General features: G+C 38.7%; 1 protein-coding gene across 1 annotated transcript in view; it reads right to left on the bottom strand.

The window, feature by feature from the left end:
• The window catches only part of FBN2 (fibrillin 2), a 268,195-nt gene that overhangs the window by 150,909 nt on the left and 91,059 nt on the right, over nucleotides 1–26,227 (bottom strand). The window contains exons 8-15 of the mRNA XM_054032264.1: nucleotides 26,017–26,142; nucleotides 17,096–17,248; nucleotides 16,112–16,345; nucleotides 13,466–13,603; nucleotides 8,177–8,296; nucleotides 7,423–7,548; nucleotides 6,089–6,211; nucleotides 4,351–4,473 (exon numbers count right to left, since the gene is read on the bottom strand). Coding sequence (XP_053888239.1) covers nucleotides 4,351–4,473; nucleotides 6,089–6,211; nucleotides 7,423–7,548; nucleotides 8,177–8,296; nucleotides 13,466–13,603; nucleotides 16,112–16,345; nucleotides 17,096–17,248; nucleotides 26,017–26,142 — 1,143 coding nt within the window. The remainder of the gene's footprint in view (nucleotides 1–4,350; nucleotides 4,474–6,088; nucleotides 6,212–7,422; nucleotides 7,549–8,176; nucleotides 8,297–13,465; nucleotides 13,604–16,111; nucleotides 16,346–17,095; nucleotides 17,249–26,016; nucleotides 26,143–26,227) is intronic.

Here is a 26,227-nt window from a genome sequence, read left to right as displayed (position 1 = left end):
GTGGCAGTTGGGCCAAGTAATCCCCCATCCCTGCAGTCTCCCTCATACACCCAATGAAATTACAACATGCAAGTCAGATGGAAAGAAAGAGTAGTGATTGTCTAGAATTCTTGGTATGACAAAGATAGAGGCCTTTCTGTAGCTGTCACACAGGTGTAATTCATAAAATCAAAATAGCCAACAACTTAAAAACTGGATGGCAACAGATTGCAAATCCCAGCAATGACAGGTTCTGGGGATATTCTAAACAAAAAAGAGCTCTCAACTATGCATGTAGCTGTATACATTACTTCACACTGACTGAATAGACATTCTGGTCTTCAGAATGACACAGACAGAGTGGCAATTCTGGAATCTTATAAGTAGCAGCAGTCCATCTTGAAAGCTCCAAGCCGTTCAGTTACTGTGTGCCATGCTATAACATCGCAAGTGACTAGAAAAATGCAATTCTCGAGTAACAGTCCTTGCCACAGATAATGCAGATGCAGGGTCAGAGGGATGAAGTCAGGGCACTACTACCACTTGAGGCCTGTTGTGCTTTCCTCTCTTCACTTTCCCCTCTCTCTCAACCACCTTTTTTCAACCTCTTTGACTCCCTGTTGCAGCACAATCCTCCAGTGTAACCTGTTGCTAACTGCATCCTCCCCAGCTTGATGTTGAAAGTTTTCAAATTCCTTTTGCAAAATGTCCTTGAACCTGAGTCTAGGTTGGCCTAGTAGCTTTGGAGCATCTGCAAATTCTCCATAAAGGAGATCCTTTGGAATGCATGCATTCAATGCAGATGACCAAGCCAGTGGAGATACCTGTGTCTAAGAACGATGAGTAGACTTGGCAATTTTGCTTTTTCAAGTATTTCGGTGTTGTGGACTTATGTTTCCCACTTCATATTTACAATACAGTGAAAACAGCGGGTATGGAAGATGTTTAGCCTTTGCTCAAGCCTGCTGGGGGCAGTCCACCACCATACAGCAGTGTGCTCAGAATGCAAGTCTGGTAGGCCTGTATCTTGGTGTTCAATGTTAGTTTCCTGTTATCCCACACACGCTTGGTCAGCTGGCCGAATGTGGTGCTTGCCTTTCTGATGCCAGAATTAATCTTGTCATCTGGAGATAAGTTATCCGATACAGTTGGTCTCAAATAGCATAACTTGTACACAATTTCTATCATGGTGCTATTAAAACTTCTGGTGCAGTCAAGAGACCTTGGGCCATAATCAAGGTTTTCTTTAGACTGATGGTTAGTCCAAATTCACCACAAGCTAGCACAAAGCTATTACATAAGATTCCTCCTTCCTTCCTTCCTTCCTTCCTTCTTGAAGCAAAGAATCTTATTATATAAATATGTGCAGCTGTGTATGCTCACAAGTGAAATACTGTGCTGAGCTGCCTTACAATTTGTAAAGCCCCAAACTGCTGGAACACTGGGGGAGGGAGGTAAAGGAGAGCACAGAAAACTAAACACTGAGTTGATTCCCACTACTGTCTGTCCCACTATTAAAAAGAACAGGAGTACTTGTGGCACCTTAGAGACTAACAAATTTATTAGAGCATAAGCTTTCGTGGACTACAGCCCACTTCTTTGGATGTGGGCTGTAGTCCACGAAAGCTTATACTCTAATAAATTTGTTAGTCTCTAAGGTGCCACAAGTACTCCTGTTCTTTTTGCGGATACAGACTAACACGGCTGCTACTCTGAAACCTTTCCCACTATTGTCTCACTCCCAGAAAGTGAGATCAGACCAGCCTGGACCCCAAAATGTGTGGACCACAAAAAGTTGTTGCATAGCTAGTACTGAAAGCTGGCTCTGCTACTGTGCCCTAATTGTGAAATCCCTAATACAATACCATCTCAGGCTGTTTGTGCTCATTTGAATACTTTATTGGCAATATTTATTAACATGATATAAGCAAATATCATGGCTGAAACATCAGTGAGAACAATTCTTGGTTTAAACCTTAGCATAAGTTTAATTAACTATAATAAAATTCCTGCATTTATTAAAATACTGTACATATTTAGTATTCTCATTTAGAAATAGAGTAAAGGAACATTCTGCTTTTCACATTAGCTTCCTTTCACTCCTTGAACCATGCAGACTTTTCCTATTGGAGTTTCTAAATGGAGTTTGTAATTGAATGGGTCAGACTGAGCTGGCACTTGGTGGAACACTGCAGTGGTTTTATTTTGGTAATCCCCCAGCTTCTGCAGAATTAAAATTTTAGTTTTAAAATAAGAATATAAAGTGCTTAGCCCTTATGGTTTTAGAGATACCCTTTCCAATATTAACTGATGCAGTACAATCTTCCTGTGTCTGTAGACATGCAGGTAGGAATAATGGACTGCGTCTTCAGTACATGGAGCTAACATTAGTTTTAAGCCACCTTTGTGTTATCCCAATCCTCAGGGCCTAGTTCAGCCTCAGGGTTGTTCTTAGATGTGCAGGCTTATAATGTGCTCTATAGGGCCATAATTCTAGCAGGGATCAGCAGAGAACAGAATGCTTCAACTATAAAGAACTATGGTTCTTTATATCCCTTTATCCTTGATCTGGTTGAATAGTTCTAAGATTGCTGATAACTGCTGTATTATTTATCTCAACTACATTTATCTTAACTTAGAAGCATAATTATGACAATTTAAATGTTGACACAGTTAACTACTTCACTGCTGATCATTTTAAGTACCACCATGTTCTTCTTCCAATCTGATCTCTCGGTAATAGCAAACAGCCAACTACAGAAAAGAAATCTGATAAAAAGCCATCAGACAACATCTGCTAGCACCCAATAATAATTATCTATATTGCCTTTTTTCCAATACACATCTTTAAACACAGTGAACATGCACATTTACAGTACTGTCAAGTATCAGAGTGGTAGCTGTGTTAGTCTGGATCTGTAAAAAGCGACAAAGAGTCCTGTGGCACCTTATAGACTAACAGACGTATTGGGGCATAAGCTTTTGTGGGAGAATAACCACTTCGTCGGATGCATATAGTGGAAATTTCCAGAGGCAGGTATAAATATGCAGGCAAGAATCAGTCTAGAGATAATGAGGTTAGTTCAATCAGGGAAGATGAGGCCCTCTTCTAGCAGTTGAGGTGTGAACACCAAGAGAGGAGAAACTGCTTTTGTAGTTGGCTAGCCATTCACAGTCTTTGTCTAATCCTGAGCTGATGGTGTCAAATTTGCAAATGAACTGAAGCTCAACAGTTTTTCTTTGGAGTCTGGTCCTGAAGTTTTTTTGCTGCAGGATGGCTACCTTTAAATCTGCTATTGTGTGTCCAGGGAGATTGAAGTGTTCTCCTACAGGATTTTATATATTGCCATTCCTAATATCTGACTTGTGTCCATTTATCCTTTTACGTAGTGACTGTCCAGTTTGGCTGATGTACATAGCAGAGGGGCATTGCTGGCACATGATGGCGTATATTACATTGGTGGACGTGCAAGTGAATGAACCAGTGATGTTGTGGCTGATCTGGTTAGGTCCTGTGACAGTGTCGTTGGTGTAGATATGTGGGCAGAGTTGGCATCGAGGTTTGTTGCATGGATTGGTTACTGAGTTAGAGTTACAATGGTGCGGTGTTTGGTTGCTGGTGAGAATATGCTTAAGGTTGGCAGGTTGTCTGTGGGCGAGGACTGGCCTGCCTCCCAAAGGCCTGTGAAAGTGAGGGATCATTGTCAGTGATCTAAAACCCATCCTGGATGAAGCTGAGAGCTACGTGATTTGGTAGCCTTAGTTTAAGAATAGAGAAGCTCAGTTTTTCCCTTAATCTTTTTTATTTTCTAATTTTCAGCACATTGTGCAGCATAATTTCACGCCACCAAACACAGTGATTCTGAAATATTTATGAGTCCATATAAAATAATGTTTACTTAGGTTGCATTTTTATGATAATTTCTTATATTTCTCCTGTTGGAGTATTGTTTGCTTTACTTGATCTTCATAGGATGAGGGAAAGAGGTGAAAATGAGAGAAACAATATATTCAAAAGAATACAACTTCTTTCCCCTCCCCTGACCAAAGTGGTTTATTTTTTCCAATGATTTGGGGTGAGTGATTGGCATTAGAGGAAAGGGTGAGATGTACAAGTGAAAATACTGACTCGGGAATGGAAATGTATTTAAAAAGACACAGGAGACAGCGAAGATGAAGACACACCAGTGTCTGATCCTGTAATCACAGACTATCAACCATGTGGCAGAATGAATCCTATATAATTATTTTAATCTACAACAAATGTCAACATTATCAAGAAGAATGTCTTTTGATTTTTTTTAAATGTTATACTTTGGTAAATCATAATAAGAAGTTCTAATTGCTTTTCATTGAAGAAATCTCACTTACCTACACAAACACGGCCATCAACCCCAACAGCCAGGCCTGGTGGACATTCACACCGAAAAGAACCTTCAGTGTTGATGCAATGACCATTCATGCAAATTCCTGGTGTCTGACATTCATCAATATCTGCCCAGAGGGAAACATAATTCACTTATTGCCATTTTTGAGTAAATGTCATTAAAGCATTGCCTCATGGCACCATAGTAATTGACAGATTGTTGCATTTTCCTGTTAAACTTGATATGCAAGGTCTCAGCCAAAGGGAATGTACTTTAAAACAAATTTTCAGAAAAAATGTTGAGTCTAAAGGTATCAGAGATTCTATATTTAGCTTGTCAATTGCAGATTTTTCACTTTATTTTCTGCCATTTATTTCACAGTAATACTGTGTTTCAAAATTGAAGTTAGAATATAAATAATTATGGCATAATTATCTTTTAGCAAAGCCAGTGCTTCACTTAACTTCACTAAGGACATGATGCTGTCCTCCATGGAGTCAGTGACAAAAAACTCCTATTAACTTCAAAGGTGCAGGATCAAACTCTGCAAAGAGAGGTTTACTTTGGCCAGTCGTGCAATTTTCACTGATTTTTTAAATTTTAAATAACTGATTTTTAAAATTCAAAACCTGGTAAGACTTTGTTGTTCTCTCAAGCCTGACAATTTATTTGTGCTTTTTAAGAAGCAAGGAAAGGAAGTCTTCTCCTCTTATGAACTAATACTTTGTTACTCAATGCCAGTCTCATACCACACTTGAGTTAAATCAAAGCCAGCTAACCTCTGCTCATGAATACCATTCATTAGTTCAGGCAGCCTATCTTTCTTTTCCCCTGTTTTCTTTATGCTCAGCAAGTTTATGGGTAATTTGCAACTCAGAAATATAAGAACGTCAGGATTTCCCTTCCCCCTTTCTCTAAAATTTGATTTAAGTTACAGGGTTTAACCCTACACTTTTTATTTTGTCTGCAGATAGCGTATATCTCTGCAATTGAAAAAAAAAGTGTGGATTCATCTTTTTATGGTCAAGCCATACTAATTTTAATCTAAACGTACAGCTTAAAAAGAACCTTTAAGTGTGAACTGGAAAGCTACATGCTTATTTTAAAGGGAACCAGATTCACATAAGAGGTCCAATTTTAGTACAGAAAGAAAAAATGTTCACAGATGAGTTTGGTCATGAAATACCTTTCCACTGAAGGCCCAATCCAACTTCCACAGTTGTCTTTAAATGGAGTTAGATTAGGCTCCATTCTTTAAATGTTCAAAATTTTCCTTTTCTCCATGAAGAAGCTTGTGTTTAGCCCTATGTGATGGTGTCCTAATAAACATTATGTAATTCTAGAGCAACAAGCAACTGAAGTGGGAATTTACTTTTGAATATTCATAAAAAGTAAAACCTTTGAAACTTTTTCATATTGCTACTCTTGTTACTGTTTTTTGAAGTGTTTTACAGAATAAAATTTAAACAATTAATTACAGCTACAGTGTTTCCCACAAATTTTCACAAGCCATCCAACCACTGTATCTTGCACACCATTATTATATGGTTCTGTAATTTCTTTCTAGAATTATAAATGAGTATTTTAGGCAGTTTTAGATGACTACTGTACCAACAAGGAAGATATTGGAAAATTATTAAGTCCATGTGACAAAAGATTTGCATTCTTACATGATTCACTAGATAGGAAAAGGTGGTTTCAATCAAGATTGTCCTAATGTGTTATCTTACAATCATACATACCAGTACAGTAACGCCCATTTGGAGCCAGGACAAACCCTGGTTTACAGATACATTTGAAGCTACCATCCTCATTTATGCACATCCCATTTAAACACATGTTGGTGGTGGTGCACTCATCATGATCTGCAGAAACAGAGCACAGAAAATGATATATACCCCTTTAGCCTTGAGGAAACAGAAGGAGCAAGACATCAGAGTTAAAACGTCATTTACCCTGAATATTTCAACAGAGAAGGCACGGTAGTAAATGGTGACTCCTCTTACCTTAGGAGAAGGGAGAACAAAAGGTTCAACTACCTTAAAGAATTCAAAGCTTGTTGCAGATGCAAGTTTCTCATCTTTTTAATAGAAATAAAAATACCCATCTTCTTTAACAAGGCAAAGAAGTAAAACTCAGGCTATGGGATTAAAGGGAGACATGCTGTTACCTGTGGATTGCATATTAGAGTCTGCCCCGAACTGTCAACGGGAATTGTATGGTCCACTCTGTACTAAACTCTGTGACTATCAGGAATTATCAGAAAATGAAACAATTTATGCTAAGCATTTAAATATGAAGGAACCAGCAAGAAGTATAACCTTCTTCCTAGTCATTAACAAGAAATTATATAAATATATTATAGCATCTAAATGCCTTTATATTAAATGTATTACTATTACTGTTATTGCAGCAATGACTAAAATGTGCTAGGTGCTGTACAAACTCCTACCAAGGCTGAGCCCCCACAGCCAGAGTTTAAAATCTAAAAATAGGAAACTTATTGTTCAGAAACATGAATAGGCCAATGGCCCATTATGGGGATAAACTGTTACAAGTCCTTATGTTGGTGCAAGTTAAGAGGAAGGGGAAGCAGGCACTTGCACTACCCTTTGCACTACCCTCACAAATACCTATCACAATTGCAGGATTTTTGCTCAGGACAACACAGGGACTGCTCTCTTGATATTCTTCCAGAGGTGAACAGTAACCTAAAGGGGGCAAGTAGGGCTGTGGAGGAGGTGGGATCATGGTTTTGACCCTCCCTTTTCCTTCTACCCCAGCCCCACCCACTTATGCACTGGGTCACACACAGAGAGACTGCACCCTGCGAAGGACAATTCCTTCCTGAACTCCCTTTGGGATGGTGCAGCTCCATACACCATCTACTTGGTGCAGCTCCTCACACTGTCAACTTGACCCCAGTGAAGCTCTGAGTTCACCTCATACCAGATCTTATTTCACAAAATTCCATCTTTGAAGATCAAGAATACTCTGTGAAGTGTAACTTCTAGAAATGTTAAATCAGAGTCTCCCTTTGGCGCTTCATCCTTGTATAAAGACAAGCTCTCCATACCAACACAGTTTTTTCCATCCGTTGTTAGTTCAAACCCAGCATTGCAAATACACTGGAAACTTCCATCAGTGTTCACACACCGGCCATTTTTACAAAGAACGCCATTCTGTATGCATTCATCAATATCTAAGTGAGAGAGAAAAAATCATTAAAAAAAACCTTCTAAGAGTTTCAATGAGTAAACAATATTAAGAAAACATTGTACCTCCTCACAGCACTTTACAAGGTTTCCATAAGATGACTCTCCATCAATGAACTAAAAGTGACACATTACTAGCTATTGTTTTTAAAAGAGCCTGACAGTAAATATTATCTAGAAAGAAACATTTAGAAGATGGAAAGACCTCATTATCCTGAACTCCCAGTATGAATATAGCTTTACACTGTCAAACATTTATTATACTGATATAAGACTATTGCACAGTGTTAGTTTGTAGTGATGTTCAATAATTAGTCTATTAAAATACGTATAGCCTTACTTTTCTGTGTATTCTCCAATTTAAACCAGCTAGCCAAGTGAACTGGGTCACCAGAAGAAACAGATGAATGGCAAAGGCCAAAAATTAAATCACTATTGTATCTATAGAATAAATCCAAGGGTAGGCCAACATTTCAACTGTAATTAAAAAGCACTTACATCATTGTCATTGTTAACTGAAAAAGAGAACGCTAATAATTATTTTCTGAACTCCAATAGAATCTGATATAGCATAACATCTGTATAGTATGCAGATGTGTAAACAAATTTTCTTACCAATGCAAGCTTGCTTGGTAGGTGTTCTCTGGAAACCTGCATTGCATTTGCAGTAATAGGATCCAGGTGTATTAACACAATCTCCATTAGTGCATGGGTTTGATGTGCACTCATCAACATCTGTTGGCATCAGAAAATAAGACAATTAGAGACTTCACAGCATAAATTAGCTTTCAAGTACAGCATTTTATGATTGAAGAAATAAGGTAATTAAAAGTCCAACACTGAAGTTTGAAGCCTGTTCTTGGTGCAAAATTATTACTTCCCCAAACACACACACCTATTTTTAGTATAACTATGGAATCACATTTTCAAAAAAGGAAGAGAATACAAATAGTATTTTATATCTCTTAAATGTATCCTAAAAGAGAGAAGAGAAAAAGAAAGCTATGAAGAATTTGAAACTCCTGGCCTAACAGAACTGAAAAATCCTTTGTTCAGCTTCATATTCAGTTGTTTAACTGAACAACCACTTATTTTCTTTCTTTCTTTTGAATAATAAGCAGGGTCTACAATGCAACAAGCAAACACTAAGTACTTAAAGAAGAGTATTACCCAGCACATATACAGTTGAGGTCAGATTATGGTTTTAAGACATGGCATGTACTGTGGGAGTGTGCAGAAGGGCCACGCAGCAGCAGGACTCCTTAGAGGAATTCCAGCTGAGATAGCAATGTCTGGGCAACGTATCCTGATTATTGAGGCCCCAACATAAGGATGAAGGAAGTCCAGTTGTATCCTTTACCCACATTTTCACACCTGGGAGCAGGCAGATACAATCTGGCCCTGAGTTGGGATGTAGTTTGCTTGCCTTCCAAATGATCTCAAACTTGGACTTTGTAAATAACGCCTGACGTTAAATCTCAGTTCATTACACGTTGGAAGTAACTGGCTGGAATGGGAAAGGTAAATAAATAAGGTGATTTATTTTTATCCATTTTCTAAAGGAACATGTGCTGTTGGAGTTTCACAACATAAAAATGTTGTTCTAGGATTGTTCTGAGACTGAAAATCGCAGCAGCTGAGCTTTTCTACTAGCTAAGGCAAAAGCAAGAACACACATTGCACAGGATGCAATAGTGAATGCTCACATTGTTATAAATAATCGCATGTACATACTACATTTCAGACAGATTTTGGATTACACAGAACAGTGCTTTTAGCAAGCTGATTTATAGCAATATTCTTGGCTGGATGAATTTAGGGCCCTCTGGTAAATAGCAAAGAGAATAAAAGGAAAAAGAAATGAAGGATTCAGACAGACCTTCTCCTCATGCAAAAAGCATTTAGCTCTTTAAAACACTCACATTTGAATGTGCAGTTGATAGCATCGCTGCAAGAAAGCCAAAAGAATGAAGCAAAATGAAGAAAAGAGAAAAAAATCAAGGAATTAGAAAGAATATAGAAAGCAGTGACTGTAACTGCTTTTCAGTCTGTATATGTTTAGACAAGCCATTTGTTGTCCTCGAATAGAATTTTATGTATTTACACGAGATCCCCACTCAGAGGCAGCTCTACAATTCTTGGCCATAAAGAATGTTTTATTCCCATGAGCAGTGGACCAATCCGTCCTCTGGATGTTTTGGCTCAGTGCTCAGCCAGCCTGCCCAGAAGGATTGCTCATAATTTCTTCAAAACAAAGCCCCTCAACTGTAGATCTACTGATAGTATGTCAAACTCTGAATCAGAGTTTCTCATGAACGTTTTATCTAACATCCTACTTCCAACGACTTCTATTATATATTTATCCTGCCCTAGTACAGAGGAGAACAGGAGCAATTTATAAATATAAACACTATACTCCTCTACTTTGTTAAGGTTTCTAGTATAGAAAAAGATTATTTTTTTTCTAGAATAAAAGTTCTAGGCAAATTTGTCAGCTGCTTAAATGTAAAGCAAATTGATATGCATTGCCAACTACTCTCATTATCAATGAATTCATAAACCCTAGAGAAGGAAAACAATACTCCCCTGTGAGATAACGGATTTAAGCTTACAAAATCCCTTTCAATCCATGTGTGCCAGATGACTCCTTGTATTTAAATATGAATCTGGGTTTTTCCTATATTATTACATACTAGTGATAAAAGGGCCTCAGGCTAAATATATTCTAATAAAAAAAAAGCTGTTAACGTTGAGTTCAGGTTAGTAGATAGGATATCCCCACCAAAGCAAACTGTCAAAAGCAAGGAAATAAGCATTCAGACTATACAGTCCTCCACCATGTATACTCCCCTCATCATTTTCCCTTTTCAACCTCAACTAACTCCCTTCTGTTGCCCACATCTCTCAATTTTTAAATATTTAATCTGCAACAGTACGCAAAAATTTCACTAAAATATTCTATGGAAAGTTTGATTGTTCTCTGAAGATCTGTTGTGCCAAATCTGCGGACAAAAAAGTATAAAATACAAGGATTTGAATCCAGCTGTAAGTACAATCTCAACACAATTGTAACTGTGGTATTGCTACTGATGCTTCTATAATATTTTTACCATTTTATTCAATATGTTTTTGCAAACACAGTGATAACAAGGAAGGGTTATTACAACACAGACTTCTATCAATTCAGAAAGAGGAACTGATGGTCTATTAGACTGCTCAGTATCAGTCCACTAAGGATTGTTGTGAATCTTATCTCTTTATCGGTAGACAATGATTCATGATGAAAGCTGTACAGTATAATTGGAGGACTGGAAGTTGTGTATAAACCTACCCTTTTGTTCTGGCAGGACCATTTTGGAAAAAGTCATACTTTCTTTTTCTGCCTTACCCCATAAAAATTCTTTAATAATTTTTTTAACTTCTTAAAATATCCTTTGGGGTTTTCCCTGGGTAAGGAGCCAAACAGATCATAATAGTCTGGAAAGAGCGTTCATTTTTATATTATTAACCTTACCCCATACAGTGAAATGTAGCTGTTCCCAATGCCTCAATCTGTTCTTTCAGTAACCAGAAGAGAATCCAAATTGGATTTGAACAAGTCCTTTAGTTTAATTTAATTTAATATATATCATTATGCACAGATATTTCATGCTGTTAAGTTCCCACTTAAAGTCCCAGGTTCAAACTCTGGGTTGACATACAGCAATTGCCATTCACCAGTCAACAGTTAACTATAGCATTTGAGACACTATGATTGTTTTGCTATATTTCAAACAGGAGATCTCAGATAACTCTGCTTGGTAACTGTTGATAAATGTTGACTTTTTAATGCCAATTGCAATACACCCTGTACAATCCCTCTGGAACCCACAGGGTTACTCAAAATGTAGATCAGTGCAGAATGAAGCCCCCAATTAGCATTGTGATATTTGCAACACCTAGATGGACTTGACCCTGTTGAAATCCTTCTTATACACACCTAGTCTTTCCTCATTTTCTGATTTTGTATGAGATTCTCCTGCAGATGGTATAGCACCTTCTGTTTTTGTCACTATCTGACTCTATTTTCATCTTACTGCAACTCAAAATTTATTCCTGGAGTAGCTGTCATTTCAGATTTTTGCCAGTACAAAACTCTGTTTTCTTCATTTAACAGTGAATGGCAAAATAGTCATAAAAATGTAAAAATATATACTGTACATCCCAAATAATTAACAGAACATATGTGTAGACCAATTCTCCCCTACATATGCTCCCCCCCTCATATAACACCAAATAGGAATTCAGAAATTAAGAGCTTGATGCAGGAACCACTTAGTGAAATTCAATGGCCTATCTACTACTGGTTGTCAAAGAACACTTGATCACAGTGGTTCCTTCTGGCCTTAACAATCTATGAATTCAGGGTACATAGCAGCTTTCAGGATGTGCTCAGCAAATTTCATCATTACTCCCTAGGGGTCTGAACATGCTTTCACTAACGTCAATGTTAAAACTCCTACTGATTTCAATGGTACAGGATCAGATGCTAAATGAGAAACCTTCAGGAATCTCCACTACAACATGAACACAAAAATATACCCCTATTTTTAGCTAGTAGAGACCAATTCCTGACATCCAAATCCCAACTATGCAGACCCACGTTGGTGCCCGGGGCAGGAAAGCTTAGCAGCAGTGTGAACCCTCCCAATCTTCTCAGCCAGGGGTGCAAGGTGGGACGTTCTATGCATCTCCCACTGCACAATGCACTTCCCTGGACACTTCCTCTTAAATCCTAATTATGCCAGCAAAATTGCTCTATAACCACCTTGCCAGCCAGGGCAGAGGCACAAGGAGCTGTTGCACACTCTACTTATGACTTATTTTAGCCTGTACTTAAAATAATTTTGCACAGTAAGCAAATAGAAGTCAGCCAGGTTGAGAGGGATCCTGAATACACAAAGCATGACTGGAGGCAAAAGATGTCCCCTTTGTAGAGGACCTCTTTCTTGTCCTATGTTCTGGGAATAACTGAAAACAGATGTGCGCAGTAAGATTTTTTGCCATTCTGAAGTGTCTCCCCCTAATGGGACATGAATCTTTTCACACATAGCTGTCTCTAACTTCTCTCTTCCACAGTGGCACAGAAATAATTATTAAAACTTAAAAATATTTTTTCAAACAATATATCTGAAAACAGAATTCTTCTTAGCAGTTCTGTTATCGTTCCATGCTTTGTGTTGCCTTACAAGAATTGATGACATCACAAACCACTAAAATAGAGTAGGAGATGCATTCTTTCTGCCTTTTAAAAGTGTGTCAAGCCATCAGCAGTTCAAGGGAAAACACGTAATACTGAATTCACTTCTTCACAGGTAATTTCAAGTATTTTGATTTATAATGTAAATGCATTTGGTATTTAAGTCTGTACATAAATTCTGTTAACAAATTGGGATCTTTACAAAAACCCTTTACCATTCACATTCAAGAGTGAGTAAAACACACATATAGACCAAATTCTGCTCTCAGCTACTTTGGTATATATCCACACTAACTCGACAACAATGGAGTTACCACACTGTAAATTCAGAGTAAATGAGAGCAGAATCTGGCCCACAAAGTGTGAGGATAGATGTACAATGATCCAACTAACATATAATAAACAAAAAGATCTATTCTTTACTGAGATACATAGCAATTTTAGTTGAAAAGCTTGTTCCTTTAAGACTTACACATTGTCCCAGTATAAAGAATTATAATTCTCACACTATTTTTTCACAAGGACCAATGATACTAACAACATTCTGTGGAGAAAACAATAAAATGCACTCAAAATTAAAATCTCATTTTTAGAGAAATGGGTTTAAAAATGAAATATATAAGGATTTAAAAACGAAATATTTAACTGTAAAAATGTACACTTACCTATACAATCCCCATTTGCATCTTGCTTATATCCCATGTTGCACTCACATCGGTAACTGGAAATTGTTGGTATGCAGCGTCCATTTAAGCAGAGATTGGGGTGGTGTTTACATATATCTATTGTCTGATTGAGGATTGCTGAAACAGATTACAGAGATGAGAAAGTTGAATCAGAATGTGAAATAGGCATGCATAACATAATCTGTAATTATTTTTAACTATTTTTTTTAAACAAATCAGTAAGTTTACAATTTTTCTGTAAACAAATCAGTGAGTTTAGGTATTCTTTAAATACTTAAAAAGAAGTATTTCCAAGAACTATTGATAGGACAGTAAGATAACAAAGACATAAATTAAAATCAGAAAAAAATTAAACAAATGGCCTTGGTTATGATACACTTTTTACATTGAATGTCTGATGAGAGGGGTATCATTGGGTTTGGATCCAGGTAATTCATTACTATGACTTTATTATTTATGGTGTATTTATCCTAATATTCCATACTTTGTTTTGTACTATGTCCCTGATCCTGCAACACTTGCAGAAGGTATTAGTAACTGATTATTGTTCATCCTGGGTCTTGGGCCAAAGCAGTAATTTTTGGGGGGAAGGGACAATTCCACATTTGGAAGAAAAAGAAGGAAAGATTTCCTCTAGTAGTATGTTTCAAAAGTACTGGCGGCTCAGTGGCTTGGAATGCTAGTAATACTGACTGCGATGGATTGGTGGACAGTACGCAAGTAAGATATTCAAAGCTGCTTGATAAAATAGGTCTACAGTGTATCGCATGGATGTTACTACCACACAGATTTTATATGTACCGGCAACACATGATAGCATGGTATAAAGGTTTTAGCATCATGAATTTGCTATGACTGCTTTATTCACAAGTTGCAATGGGGGAGATGTGCAGGTAATCCTGAATGAGTGCTTTTATATCACACCATGCCATTATATATTTTGTATATGCGCTATATGTTACAGAAAAACTACATTAGGAATGTTTAAGGTAATTTTAAAAACATTTATGGAATTATTTCTTGTATCCCTCTCTCTGTAAAGCTTTAATCTCTGTAAGTCCAATTCTGCAAGTCTGAGAGGGAGAGAAAAATTAAAACTAATAAATGTAAAATGCCTCCAAAAATAACTTAATGGATTTTCTATATATAAAAATATAGAGGGGGAGGGCTTCAAAAACTGACATCTCAGACCCTTCAGGATCCAAAAGCAAATGTTCGATCCCCACTGGGAAGCTAGAAATCTCCTCTCTCTCATGGAATGAAACTTCCTCTTCTACCTCTGCAGGGTAGCAGGATTATAGATCTTATGACTATGAACAAAATAAAGTTTTTATTTATTTTAAAAAAAGAAAACTGTTTCAAGTCAGACTCACTTTAAGGTCAGAAAGGACCATTGTGATCATCTAGTCTGATCTCCTGCACACTGCAGGCCATAGAACCTCACCCACACCTGAAATAGACTTCTAACCTCTGGCTGAGTTACTGAAGGCCTCATATCATGGTTTTTAGACTTCAAGTTACAGAGAATTCACCATTTACACTAGTGTAAACTGGCAAGTGACCGTGCCCCATGCTGTAGAGGAAGGTGAAAAACCCCCAGGGTCTCAGCCAATCTGACCTGGGGGAAAATTCCATCCCAACTACAAATATAGTGATCAGCTACATGTGAGCAAGACCCACCAGACAGATAGATAACTGAGAAAGAATTCTCTGTAGTAAGTCAGAGCCCTCCCCATCTAGTGTCCCATCTCCAGTAGTTGGGGATTTTGGGGACTGAAACTGATTCAGGAAGGTGGAATTTGATGGACAATTTTCTGGCAGTTTTTTTTTTTTTAAATCTTGGGTAGCTGATGCAACTCATGGGTTTGGAGTGTTAGAAGAAGCCCCAGGTAGAGGGAATAATGGCTAGAGTGTAAAGGATCCAGAAATGTGAATGATAAATATATCACACCCCTGTATAATTTATAACATGTATATTACTTCAATTTATATTTTTACCAAATGTGTAGATGTAATACCGACAGATCCCAGTTGTTGGCAGGCGGGCTCGAACCTAGGGCCTCTGAAGCTAAATGAATGAGCCTCTACTGCATGAGGTAAAAGCCATATGGCTCTTAGCTCAGGCTGTAGAACAGACTCATTAATCTCTCTCTCTAAGTGGTCTCGGTGCCACTAAATGGGACAGAACACCATACTCAGAAGGTGTGTGGGTTTCATAGATAATGAACAGAAATTTGAGGTTAAAGCCACTGCAGGTATACAACTTAATGAGGAGTTCATTGAGTAAAAGGTGAAAATAATTGGTAAACAGAGGGATTGTAAAAAAAAAATAGAGGTAGTTACAGTGTATGAAGGACCAATAAGAAAGCTAATCTCTGTAACCCAAATAAAGAAATATTGAACATGTCTGTATTGTGATCTTTGTTGGGAAAAAAGGGACAAACGCTCTAGAAAATTCACTGTCATGAAAGAATACAAAATTTCTTATATGCAATTACATTAGTAAGGATGTGTATTCAGAGAGAGGTTCTCATTTTCAGAATAAAGCCTAAGAAACACAAGCAAGAAGCAATAAAACTAATCAAAAACAGAGGGAAACAATTAAAAAACAACAAGGAAACATACTCAGCCCAGTAATGATTGCACCATTTCCAGTGTGAGTCTGGCCACCAGTCCCAACACCTGCTCCTCCTACACCAGGGGAGAAGCCATTGCCACCTGGAATGGGAATAAATCCAGTTCCTCCCGGGCCATAGCTATTCCCATTTCCACCAGGAAGGAATCCATTGCCTCCTGGTCCACCAGGTCTGGAACCACCTCCTACAGGAACTCCATCTATGCAAAGTCTGCGGTATTCATCTACAAAAAAAGAACACACAGAGAGACATACAGTAAAACAGTCTTGCCTAATTCAGTGTGTAAAGAAGATGCTGAAACATAGAACTCTGTATAATAAGAAAAAAATAAAGTAACAACTCCTCATTTTGGAATTTACTGTCTTCTCTCTTCTACTCCTATGTTTATGAGGCATTCACAGTCATAACAGGTGTTACTTAATGAATACCATGTACAGTAATACTAGGACGTGTTATAATTTACTCCTAGCTGTTTGGGGTAGCATTTGGCAGGGAATGGATAAAAAAGTATGCTAACCCCTGTCCTGCAGATATCTTAGCGTAGGTAAAATGAAAACACATTTACGCCACCAGTGTGGAAAGTTGCTATGTGAGTGCCAGGCTGAGAGATTATTCATGTCATGTACATTGCCAGTTCAAAGAAACATGAAATCTATAGAAAAAGAGAGCAGCTGTTCCTTTACATTGTAATGAACTATGGATCCTCAGACTCATTTTCTCTTTGAGCTTGACCACAAAATCTTCATCAGTTCACAAGAACTACTTCCAATGTCAACAAAAGGGGGTTACAGAAACTGGTCCTAAGTAATAATGGACCAGAAAAAATGGTTCACAGATGGAAACATCCATACTGAAAACACAAGAATGAATAATAATGTAACTCCTAACTTTTTTTAAGCTTTGATTTTAAGGTAGTTTAAAATGTTTCCAACAACCTCTGTCATAACTGGAATGGGCAGCAAAAACCACTCACCAGAGCCTCTCACAGGACACATCTCAGGAACAGATCCAATGGCCCAGCATCGACCAGATTCACAACAGCACTGCATTTTGGTAAACCTATTCGGAAGTTCTTGTGCACAGCGACCATTCACCAAGCTGGAGAAACATGTGCCTGCCCTTTGATCTGGACATTAATTAAAAAAACAAACTAATATGAATTGTCCTTTAGAAATTTGCCCCCGTGATTGCAAACACTAGGAGTAATAGCAAGAAAAGCAATTGAAAAGTTGTATAAAAACAAATTTAAATACAGTCAGACAAAGTTTATCAACAACTGGTTTATTGCAATGCCATAATTTTTCAGTGACACTAATCTTGCATTAATCCAAAATGTCATCTTCCTCTACTTCCACTTTAGCCATGGGAAACCCCTCAAGTCCCTTCACAGACTCCTCAAGGAAATGACCACATATTTAATCTCTATTAGCCAGAACATGGTGCAGGTATCCTGGAACATAGGGGAGAGTAAGAAACCCCTCTTCTCCTCCATACATACCCAAACAAACCTGTGCAGCCTCCTCAGATCTTTGTTCTGGGCATTTAGAAGTAAGCAAATATTGTATGGTTGCTGTTCCCTCCCCCAGTATATAGTCAGGAAGTGGGTGGCTCCACAACCTAACTTGCTGGCCAGGAAGTAGTAATCTGCTACTTTTTGGAGCCGCCAAGGCATAATTTCCTCCCTGTGCTGCTGTTGGGGCAATGCATTTACATGCAGTCCCTTACAAAGGGGGTATTGTAGATGCACAATCTAGCCCAACATAAAGCCTGTGCACACCCTACACCCTTACGCGGCAAGTAGAGCCATTGAACTGGAACTAATAACAGAGTAAGATAGTACTCAAATTGGCTAAAGGGAAGCAGGACTGGACCAAAGCCTGCTGGAAAGGCGTAACGAGTGGGGTACCGATGGGGTCTGTTTTGGGACCGGCTCTGTTCAATATCTTCATCAACGACTTAGATATTGGCATAGAAAGTACGCTTATTAAGTTTGTGGATGATACCAAACTGGGAGGGATTGCAACTACTTTGGAGGACAGGGTCATAATTCAAAATGATCTGGACAAATTGGAGAAATGGTCTGAGTTAAACAGGATGAAGTTTAACAAAGACAAATGCAAAGTGCTCCACTTAGGAAGGAAAAATCAATTTCACACATACAGAATGGGAAAAGACTGTCTAGGAAGGAGTACGGCAGAAAGGGATCTAGGGGTTATAGTGGACCACAAGCTAAATATGAGTCAACAGTGTGATGCTGTTGCAAAAAAAGCAAACATGATTCTGGGATGCATTAACAGGTGTGTTGTGAGCAAGACACGAGAAGTCATTCTTCCGCTCTACTCTGCTCTGGTTAGGCCTCAGCTGGAGTATTGTGTCCAGTTCTGGGCGCCGCATTTTAAAAAAGATGTGGAGAAATTGGAAAGGGTCCAAAGAAGAGCAACAAGAATGATTAAAGGTCTTGAGAACATGACCTATGAAGGAAGGCTGAAAGAACTGGGTTTGTTTAGTTTGGAAAAGAGAAGACTGAGAGGGGACATGATAGCAGTTTTCAGGTATCTAAAAGGGTGTCATAAGGAGGAGGGAGAGAACTTGTTCACCTTAGCCTCTAAGGATAGAACCAGAAACAATGGGTTTAAACTGCAGCAAGGGAGGTCTAGGTTGGACATTAGGAAAAAGTTCCTAACTATCAGGGTGGTTAAACACTGGAACAAATTGCCTAGGGAGGTTGTGGAATCTCCGTCTCTGGAGATATTTAAGAGTAGGTTAGATAAATGTCTATCAGGGATGGTCTAGACAGTATTTGGTCCTGCCATGCGGGCAGGGGACTGGACTCGATGACCTCTCGAGGTCCCTTCCAGTCCTATAATCTATGAATGAAAAAGATAAATGTATGTTATCAAAATTAGTGGCCAACTATCAAAAATTGCATACAATAGCTTACATTGCAATTATACTATCAATATATGGTATACAATATACGTTTCAACAGTGCAATAAACCTTTTCATTTTTAGGTTTGTTAAATAACATATCTGAAATCAATTCACTTTGGATTAATAACATTAGACTCTGCTAAATTTTTCCTGATCAATTTTTTTTAGGTGCTAAATTGAACTGCCCAATTTGTAGTATTTTTTGCCCATCCAGCTACTTTGGCCTGAAGAATATAATTCAGAACATTTAAGGCAGGTTTTCAAAACTACACATCTAAATTACACGTGCAAATGATGTGTCAAACCGTCCTTGCTCTACTCACAACAAAAGTTCCACTGACTAACAACAAATGTGCATAAATTTTCTAGAACTGGCTTGACACAGAGGTTAGTAATTGTGCATGAGAAAAAACTGTAGTTGTCCTAACAAAAAGAGTAATTGCCCTAAGATTTTTAAAAATGTGGCTCTTGATGTTTCTTTCATGATGTAATATATGATATAATATGTAGGGCCAGAATCTACCACTTTTACTCACAATGAATAGTATCTTATTCTATGAGTAGTCCCACCAAAAGCAATAGGACTATTAGCAAAGAAAAAGTATTGTTCAGTTTGAGTAATGGCAGCAGAAACAGGCTGTGAATTTTTATCAGACTGTTTTCCGAAGTTCAACATAAGCAGGAGCAAAAAAGGTCCAGAAGTGATGGAGGATTACAAACACTGAAATCAAATTTAAGCTTCATGTAAGCATTACAGTGAGGTAATGTCCAGAATGTTAATTTTAAGGCCTAACAGCCTTGACAGTGTCATGTTAAATTCACAGGGCCTTTCTAAACACAAGAACTATTATCAAGATATTCTTTGAGTGTTCAGTTGAACTTTAGGGGCTTTATTCCGTTTTTTTTTAAATGTAAAGGCTACAGATTTACCTCAAATTAGGTTTTAGGATGTTAACCAAAAAAGCAAACAAAAACCAATACAGCACTATAAAATATAAAGGTACAAGCTGAAGCAAACAAATATGACATTAAAAATGGCAATTCGTGTTTCTTCTAAAAGCCCTTTATAATTTTAAGACTACTTCATTCCAACTACTTGGTGCAGCAAGTTAAAAAGACTCTTCAGTCCCACACTTATAGTCATTAAGCACTTTAAAACTGTATTGACTGTCTAATCTTAAAGACTAAGAGTGTTATGTTGCTTAGTATGAAAGCATAGCTAGAAGGGGCTGGAAGTGGGACAAGAAACAGCACAGGGCCTTGGCAGTGATGACCATAGTCTGTGATAGATCTCAGGAGATTGGAAGTTTCATGGACCAACCCCATTGCAGGGGTGCTGAAAATTTTTTTTTTTGTAGTGGGAGTGCTGGGAGGCATTGAACCAAACTGTAAACCCTATATATGATGGAAACCACTTCAAGCCAGTGGGTATGGCAGGACCTATGCCCTACAGCTGTGTGTGTGTGGGCACATATGTGCTTGTTCTCCATAACATACCTCTACTGCCTGTTCCTAGGACACAATCAGCGAAAAAAATAATTTGGAGACAAACTGGCTCATTATCCATATTTTACAGGTGAAGCAACTGAGGCACCAGAGAATAAGTGGATTATCTAAAGTCACACTCTATCAGTAATGGATTTAAGGACTCCTGAGTCTGCTCAGACTAACAGACGACGTAGCCAGTACAGAAATATCGGACTCCTAGACGTACACTTTCCCATGTGTTTTATTCCTATCCAAGCCAAAGAATTAATATTTCATGCAACAAATTTAATGTCAGCAACTTTCTCATGTAGCGAAGTTTTACTTAATACACTGCACCTGGCTGTTGAAGTACCATTCAGGCTTCTCTTAAATAATCTAATTTTGGCAGAATGCTTTCTTTGACTTAATATGAACTCTAATAATTTAAGAGCCAAGTAATTTTTCCAGAATAAAAAAGAATGAGAAGAGAAGGAATCTTCTGTTTACTTGATAAGATGTGTTAATAAGTTTTCTTCGTAGAGAAAGTGCAGTTGTTGCAGATGGATATCCTATTTTTCTAAATTAGAACTTAAGTCAGAAGGAAATTTTTACACACACACAATATGCATATGCAGCTCTTACTGGCTTCAGTGGGAATCATATATGTGCTTCAGAAGTTAAAATTTGGACTTCTGTCTATATTTTTATTGAGTTGGGTGGAAAAATATAAAACAAGAGCATTTATTCAGCATGTGACATGCCAATGCTTGTGACACCCTAGTTCCTTCAAAAGCAGTGAACTATTTTACTGCCATAGTCTCAACTACTGATTTGTTGCATTACTGAAGTAATTGGAAGGTTAAGAAGACTAATAGGAATGGTAAAATAGGTATTTGCATAAAAATAACTTGGTATTTTGATTAAAAATAAAATCTAGAAAATTATTGACCCAAAATTGTTCCAATGGTTTCAAATGTCTACTTTAAATTGACAGAAAAAGGTTAATTCACAGTTATAAGGCTTGTTGTAATAACTGTAAATTTACCCTAATAGTGAAATTGTAAAAAGTGAGTGGAAGTTCATAAAATATCAGAATATAATAATCAATGTTGATGGGAAAAGGTGCAAAAGGGAGATTGAATTAGTCCAAACAAAAAGGCCTACTGATATAACTCAAGGGCTGGGTTAAGATCGGGTCTGACAAATAAGAGAAGTGTGGTACCAGAAATCAATTAACCAAAACTGGTGTGTCAGAAACTAGGCCTAATTGGTGGAGGGGCTAAAATAATGAGGGGATGGGCTAATCTACCCATCACTCACTTTTGAGATTCTGAAGAAAGAGACTTTGGGATGAATGTGAATGAAGTACTGACTGAAACAAGGGGAAGGGGCAAGCTCCACCATCATGGCTGCCACCCCCACTGTCTTCTAGGATCCCAGCTTCTAGTGTAACACCATCAGATCTTTTTTGTCTTAATCTTGAAAGATGTCCTGACCAGACAGGTCAAGAGAGGGACCCAGATTTAATTAATGGAGATATCCTATCTCCTAGACCTGGAAGGGACCTTGAAAGGTCATTGAGTCGAGTCCAGCCCCCTGCCTTCACTAGCAGGACCAAGTACTGATTTTGCCCCCAATCCCTAAGTGGCCCCCTCAAGGATTAAACTCACAACCCTAGGTTTAGCAGGCTAATGCTCAAACCACTGAGCTATCCCTCCCCCCATGACATTGCCACTTCCACCTCCACTGGCTTCTGCTGAATCCCAGCTGGGATGTAAAACTTTTTCCTGACACACAGATCCTGTATATGCTCTTCCGTCATCACCTTATTTCTTGTCTTTTCTATCCTTCTACTTTTTCCTTCTGTCAAATAAAAATCTGGCTTAACTGGCCAAGACTGTATATTTTGCAAAACTGCTATTATAAGCCTGCAACACGAGAGGCAGATAAGAACAATGCCCGTTGCTTGTACAAATTTGCCAGGCCTCAGAGTGGCTAATAAGACAGTATGTGCAAGGTGCTGGAGAAGATTCTGAAAGAGAAACTAGTTGAGGACCTTGAAGTTAATGGCAAATGCGATAAATTACAGCATGGTTTTACGAAGGGCAGATCGTGCCAAACGAATCTGATCTCCTTCTTTGAGAAAGTAACGGACTTATTAGATAAGGGAAATGCGGTGGACCTAATATACCTGGATTTCAGTAAAGCGTTTGATACAGTACCCCATGAGGAACTATTGGTTAAAATGAAAAACATGGGGATCGATATGAAAATCCAGAGGTGGATAGGGAATTGGTTAATGGGGAGAATGCAGCGGGTCGTATTAAAGGGTGAATTGTCGGGTTGGAGGGAGGTTACTAGTGGAGTGCCTCAAGGTTCGGTTTTGGGACCCATCTTATTTAATCTATTTATAACTGACCTCGGGACCGATTGCAAGAGTGGGCTGATAAAGTTTGCGGATGATACGAAGGTGGGAGGAGTTGCAAACTCGGAGGAGGATAGGGATACTCTGCAGGGAGACTTGAATGAGCTTGTGAATTGGAGTATCAGAAATAGGATGAAATTTAATAGTAAAAAGTGTAAGGTGATGCACTTGGGGACGAATAATAACAATTTTAGTTACAAGATGGGGACGCATTGGTTAGAAGTAACGGAAGAGGAGAAGGACCTAGGGGTCCTTGTGGACCGCAGGATGACTATGAGTCGGCAATGTGACGTGGCGGTGAAAAAAGCCAATGCGGTCTTGGGATGTATTAGGCGAGGTATATCTAGTAGAGATAGGGAGGTCCTGCTTCCGTTGTATAAGGCGCTGGTGAGACCTCATTTGGAGTACTGTGTGCAGTTCTGGTCTCCCATGTTTAAAAAAGATGAACTCAAACTGGAACGGGTGCAGAGAAGGGCGACTAAGATGATCAGAGGAATGGAAAACCTGTCGTATGAAAAGAGATTAGAGGAGCTTGGGTTGTTTAGTCTGACAAAGCGAAGGCTGAGGGGGGATATGATTGCTATGTTTAAATATATCAGAGGGGTTAATACAAGGGAGGGAGAGGAATTATTCCAGTTTAGTACTAATGTGGACACGAGAACGAATGGATACAAACTGGCCGGGGGGAAGTTTAGGCTTGAAATTAGACGAAGGATTCTGACCGTCAGAGGGGTGAAATATTGGAACGGCCTTCCGAGGGAAACGGTGGGGGCGACGGACCTGTCTGGTTTTAAGATTAAGTTGGATGAGTTTATGGAGGGAATGGTTTAATGATAAAACATAGTAGCCAAGGAAAACCAAGCAATGGTACATGAACAGCATAATGGCCAACAAGGGTCAGGCTAGAGACTCTTGCCTATATGCTCGGGGTATTACTGATCGCCATATTTGGGGTCGGGAAGGAATTTTCCTCCAGGGTAGATTGGCTGAGCCTCTGGAGGTTTTTCGCCTTCCTCCGCAGCATGGGGCAGGGATCACTAGCAGGAGGGTCTCAGCCGATTGAAGTCACTAAAAACAGGATTGGGGACTTCAACGGTAGAGTCCAGGGAAGGGTCTTGCGGCCTGCAGCATGCAGGGGGTCAGACCAGATGATCATAATGGTCCCTTCTGACCTTAATGTCTATGAGTCTATGAGTCTATGCCTGGGCTTTTCCAGAAGCAAGATTACACGTGAAAGTCAACATCAGAAACAAGCTGCATAGTTTTAATCGTTGCTGTTCTTTTCTCTCCCCCTTGCGTGTATTTGTCTTGTTCAGTCTTCTAGGAAATGAGGTGGGGCTTTATCGATAACCGCAACAACAACTCCAGCCCAGTTCAAGTAACCTGTTTGCTTTTCCCCAAACAGGACAGTTATTACCATCTAAGAGACTGTCAAAGAAAGGGTGGGTGGGGAGCACTTCTAAAAAAACTCTCTCCAGCTAACACGAAAGGGAACAACGGATGTTTTAAAATGAATGCCATACTTAATACTTTATATTTCAAATGCTTTAACTGTTTTTCCCATCTTTTCTGTATTTTTAATAAAAGGTCAAAAGGATTTTTAATGGTGTATTTGCCAGCACAGCAGACTGAGGCTCTGTTTAAGTACTAAGCAGGCTGATGTCTCTGTGTATCAAAGCCCAAATCTTGTTTAACGCTGTTTGATACTGGACAGTGGCAGCGTCATGCTTTGACTCTTTAGGCCCATTGTTTCCATCTAAATTAACAGAACAGGCTGCCATTCTGCCCTTCACTTACTTTGCACCTGAATTCTGCAAGCAAATTATACCCCAATCCTGCAAACTCTTGAGTGCATGAGAAACTTTACCATCATTGGACAACTCAACACATAAAGTTATGCACACGCCTATGTGTTTGCTGGATCTGAGCCTGAGAATGTAACATCTACGCTACTTCTTAGTGTCACAACCACCTCAAGATATTACATTATAAGTGACACAAGATGGTAGGTTAACAGCTAATGGTTTATTGCACAGGGTAAACGATATTTTCAGCCAAGTCAACGTTACATTTAAAACCGTACACTTGGCATACATGCGGCTGTAAAACAAACATAGTGAAAAGATCCATGACACACGTTACCACATCTAAAAACAAACACATATTTTAAAAAGGACAGAAACAGATTTTTTAAAAAGTCAGATCCAGAGAGCTCTAACTACTGACATTTGATCTTTGTTTTATTCTTACAAATGGAAAAAGGCCATTCAAGCCAAATTAAATAGCAATTCATTTCATTTCCTGTAGATGTCTTCTAAGTTTACATGAGTGCACTTCTACCGCTGGCATTCAGAAGGTAAAGTACGCCTATGCAAGGCAGACCTTGAAATATTAAGCAAGGACTCAATCTTGCTCCTTTGAAATCAAGTTGAGTTTTGCCTTTGACTTCAACAGAAACAGAGTTAAGCAACGAGTGTGATTCTAATTTCTCATGTCTGTCCTCATAACTGTGGCTTATTATTTCCTAGCTAAGAGTCTAATCCTGCTCCCAGTTGCAGAGGCACAGAACTGGAAATATAACTGTAAAAAAACCAAACTATATTTCTACTGTATTGGTTGAGGGTCCTGGGCCATAAGAGAGCCCATGCAGAGTCTCCCGCTCTGCAGTGGCACTCTAAACAGGACTGCACACTGGGACATTGTGAACAGACTTCGGATTTGTGGCAGAAAGGCCAGTGTGCCTGTGTACAGTGTGGATCACCTGGCAAAAATTCCCATTAGAGAAGAGAACTTCAGCCAATAGCCCCAGCTTGTAAGCTATTTTTTTTTTTAATTATTATATGGAGATATACTTATCTCATAGAACTGGAAAGGACCCTGAAAGGTCATTGAGTCCAGCCCCCTGCCTTCACTAGCAGGACCACATACTGATTTTGCCCCAGATCCCTAAGTGGTCCCCTCAAGGACTGAACTCACAACCCTGGGTTTAGCAGGCCAATGCTCAAATCACTGAGCTAACCCTCCCTCTGGCTTGAGAATGCCCCAAGAACCCACAGAAGGATGTACTTACCAATACAGTGGGATCCATCTGTAGATGTGACATAGCCACGTGGACAAATGCAGAAATAACTTCCCACTGTGTTAGAACATTCGCCACCTTCGCAGATTCCTGGAACGATACTGCACTCATCGATATCTATTCAAAGAAGGAAGAAGCAGGTGATTAACAAAACACTTGCATATAATGCTTTTCAAATAAAAGATTTTTTTAAAAAAATGAA

Source organism: Malaclemys terrapin, chromosome 6, assembly GCF_027887155.1.
Source record: "Malaclemys terrapin pileata isolate rMalTer1 chromosome 6, rMalTer1.hap1, whole genome shotgun sequence".
NCBI lineage: Eukaryota > Metazoa > Chordata > Testudines > Emydidae > Malaclemys > Malaclemys terrapin.
The sequence above is the reverse complement of the archived record's forward strand: the minus strand, read 5'-3'. Positions and strand labels throughout refer to the sequence as shown.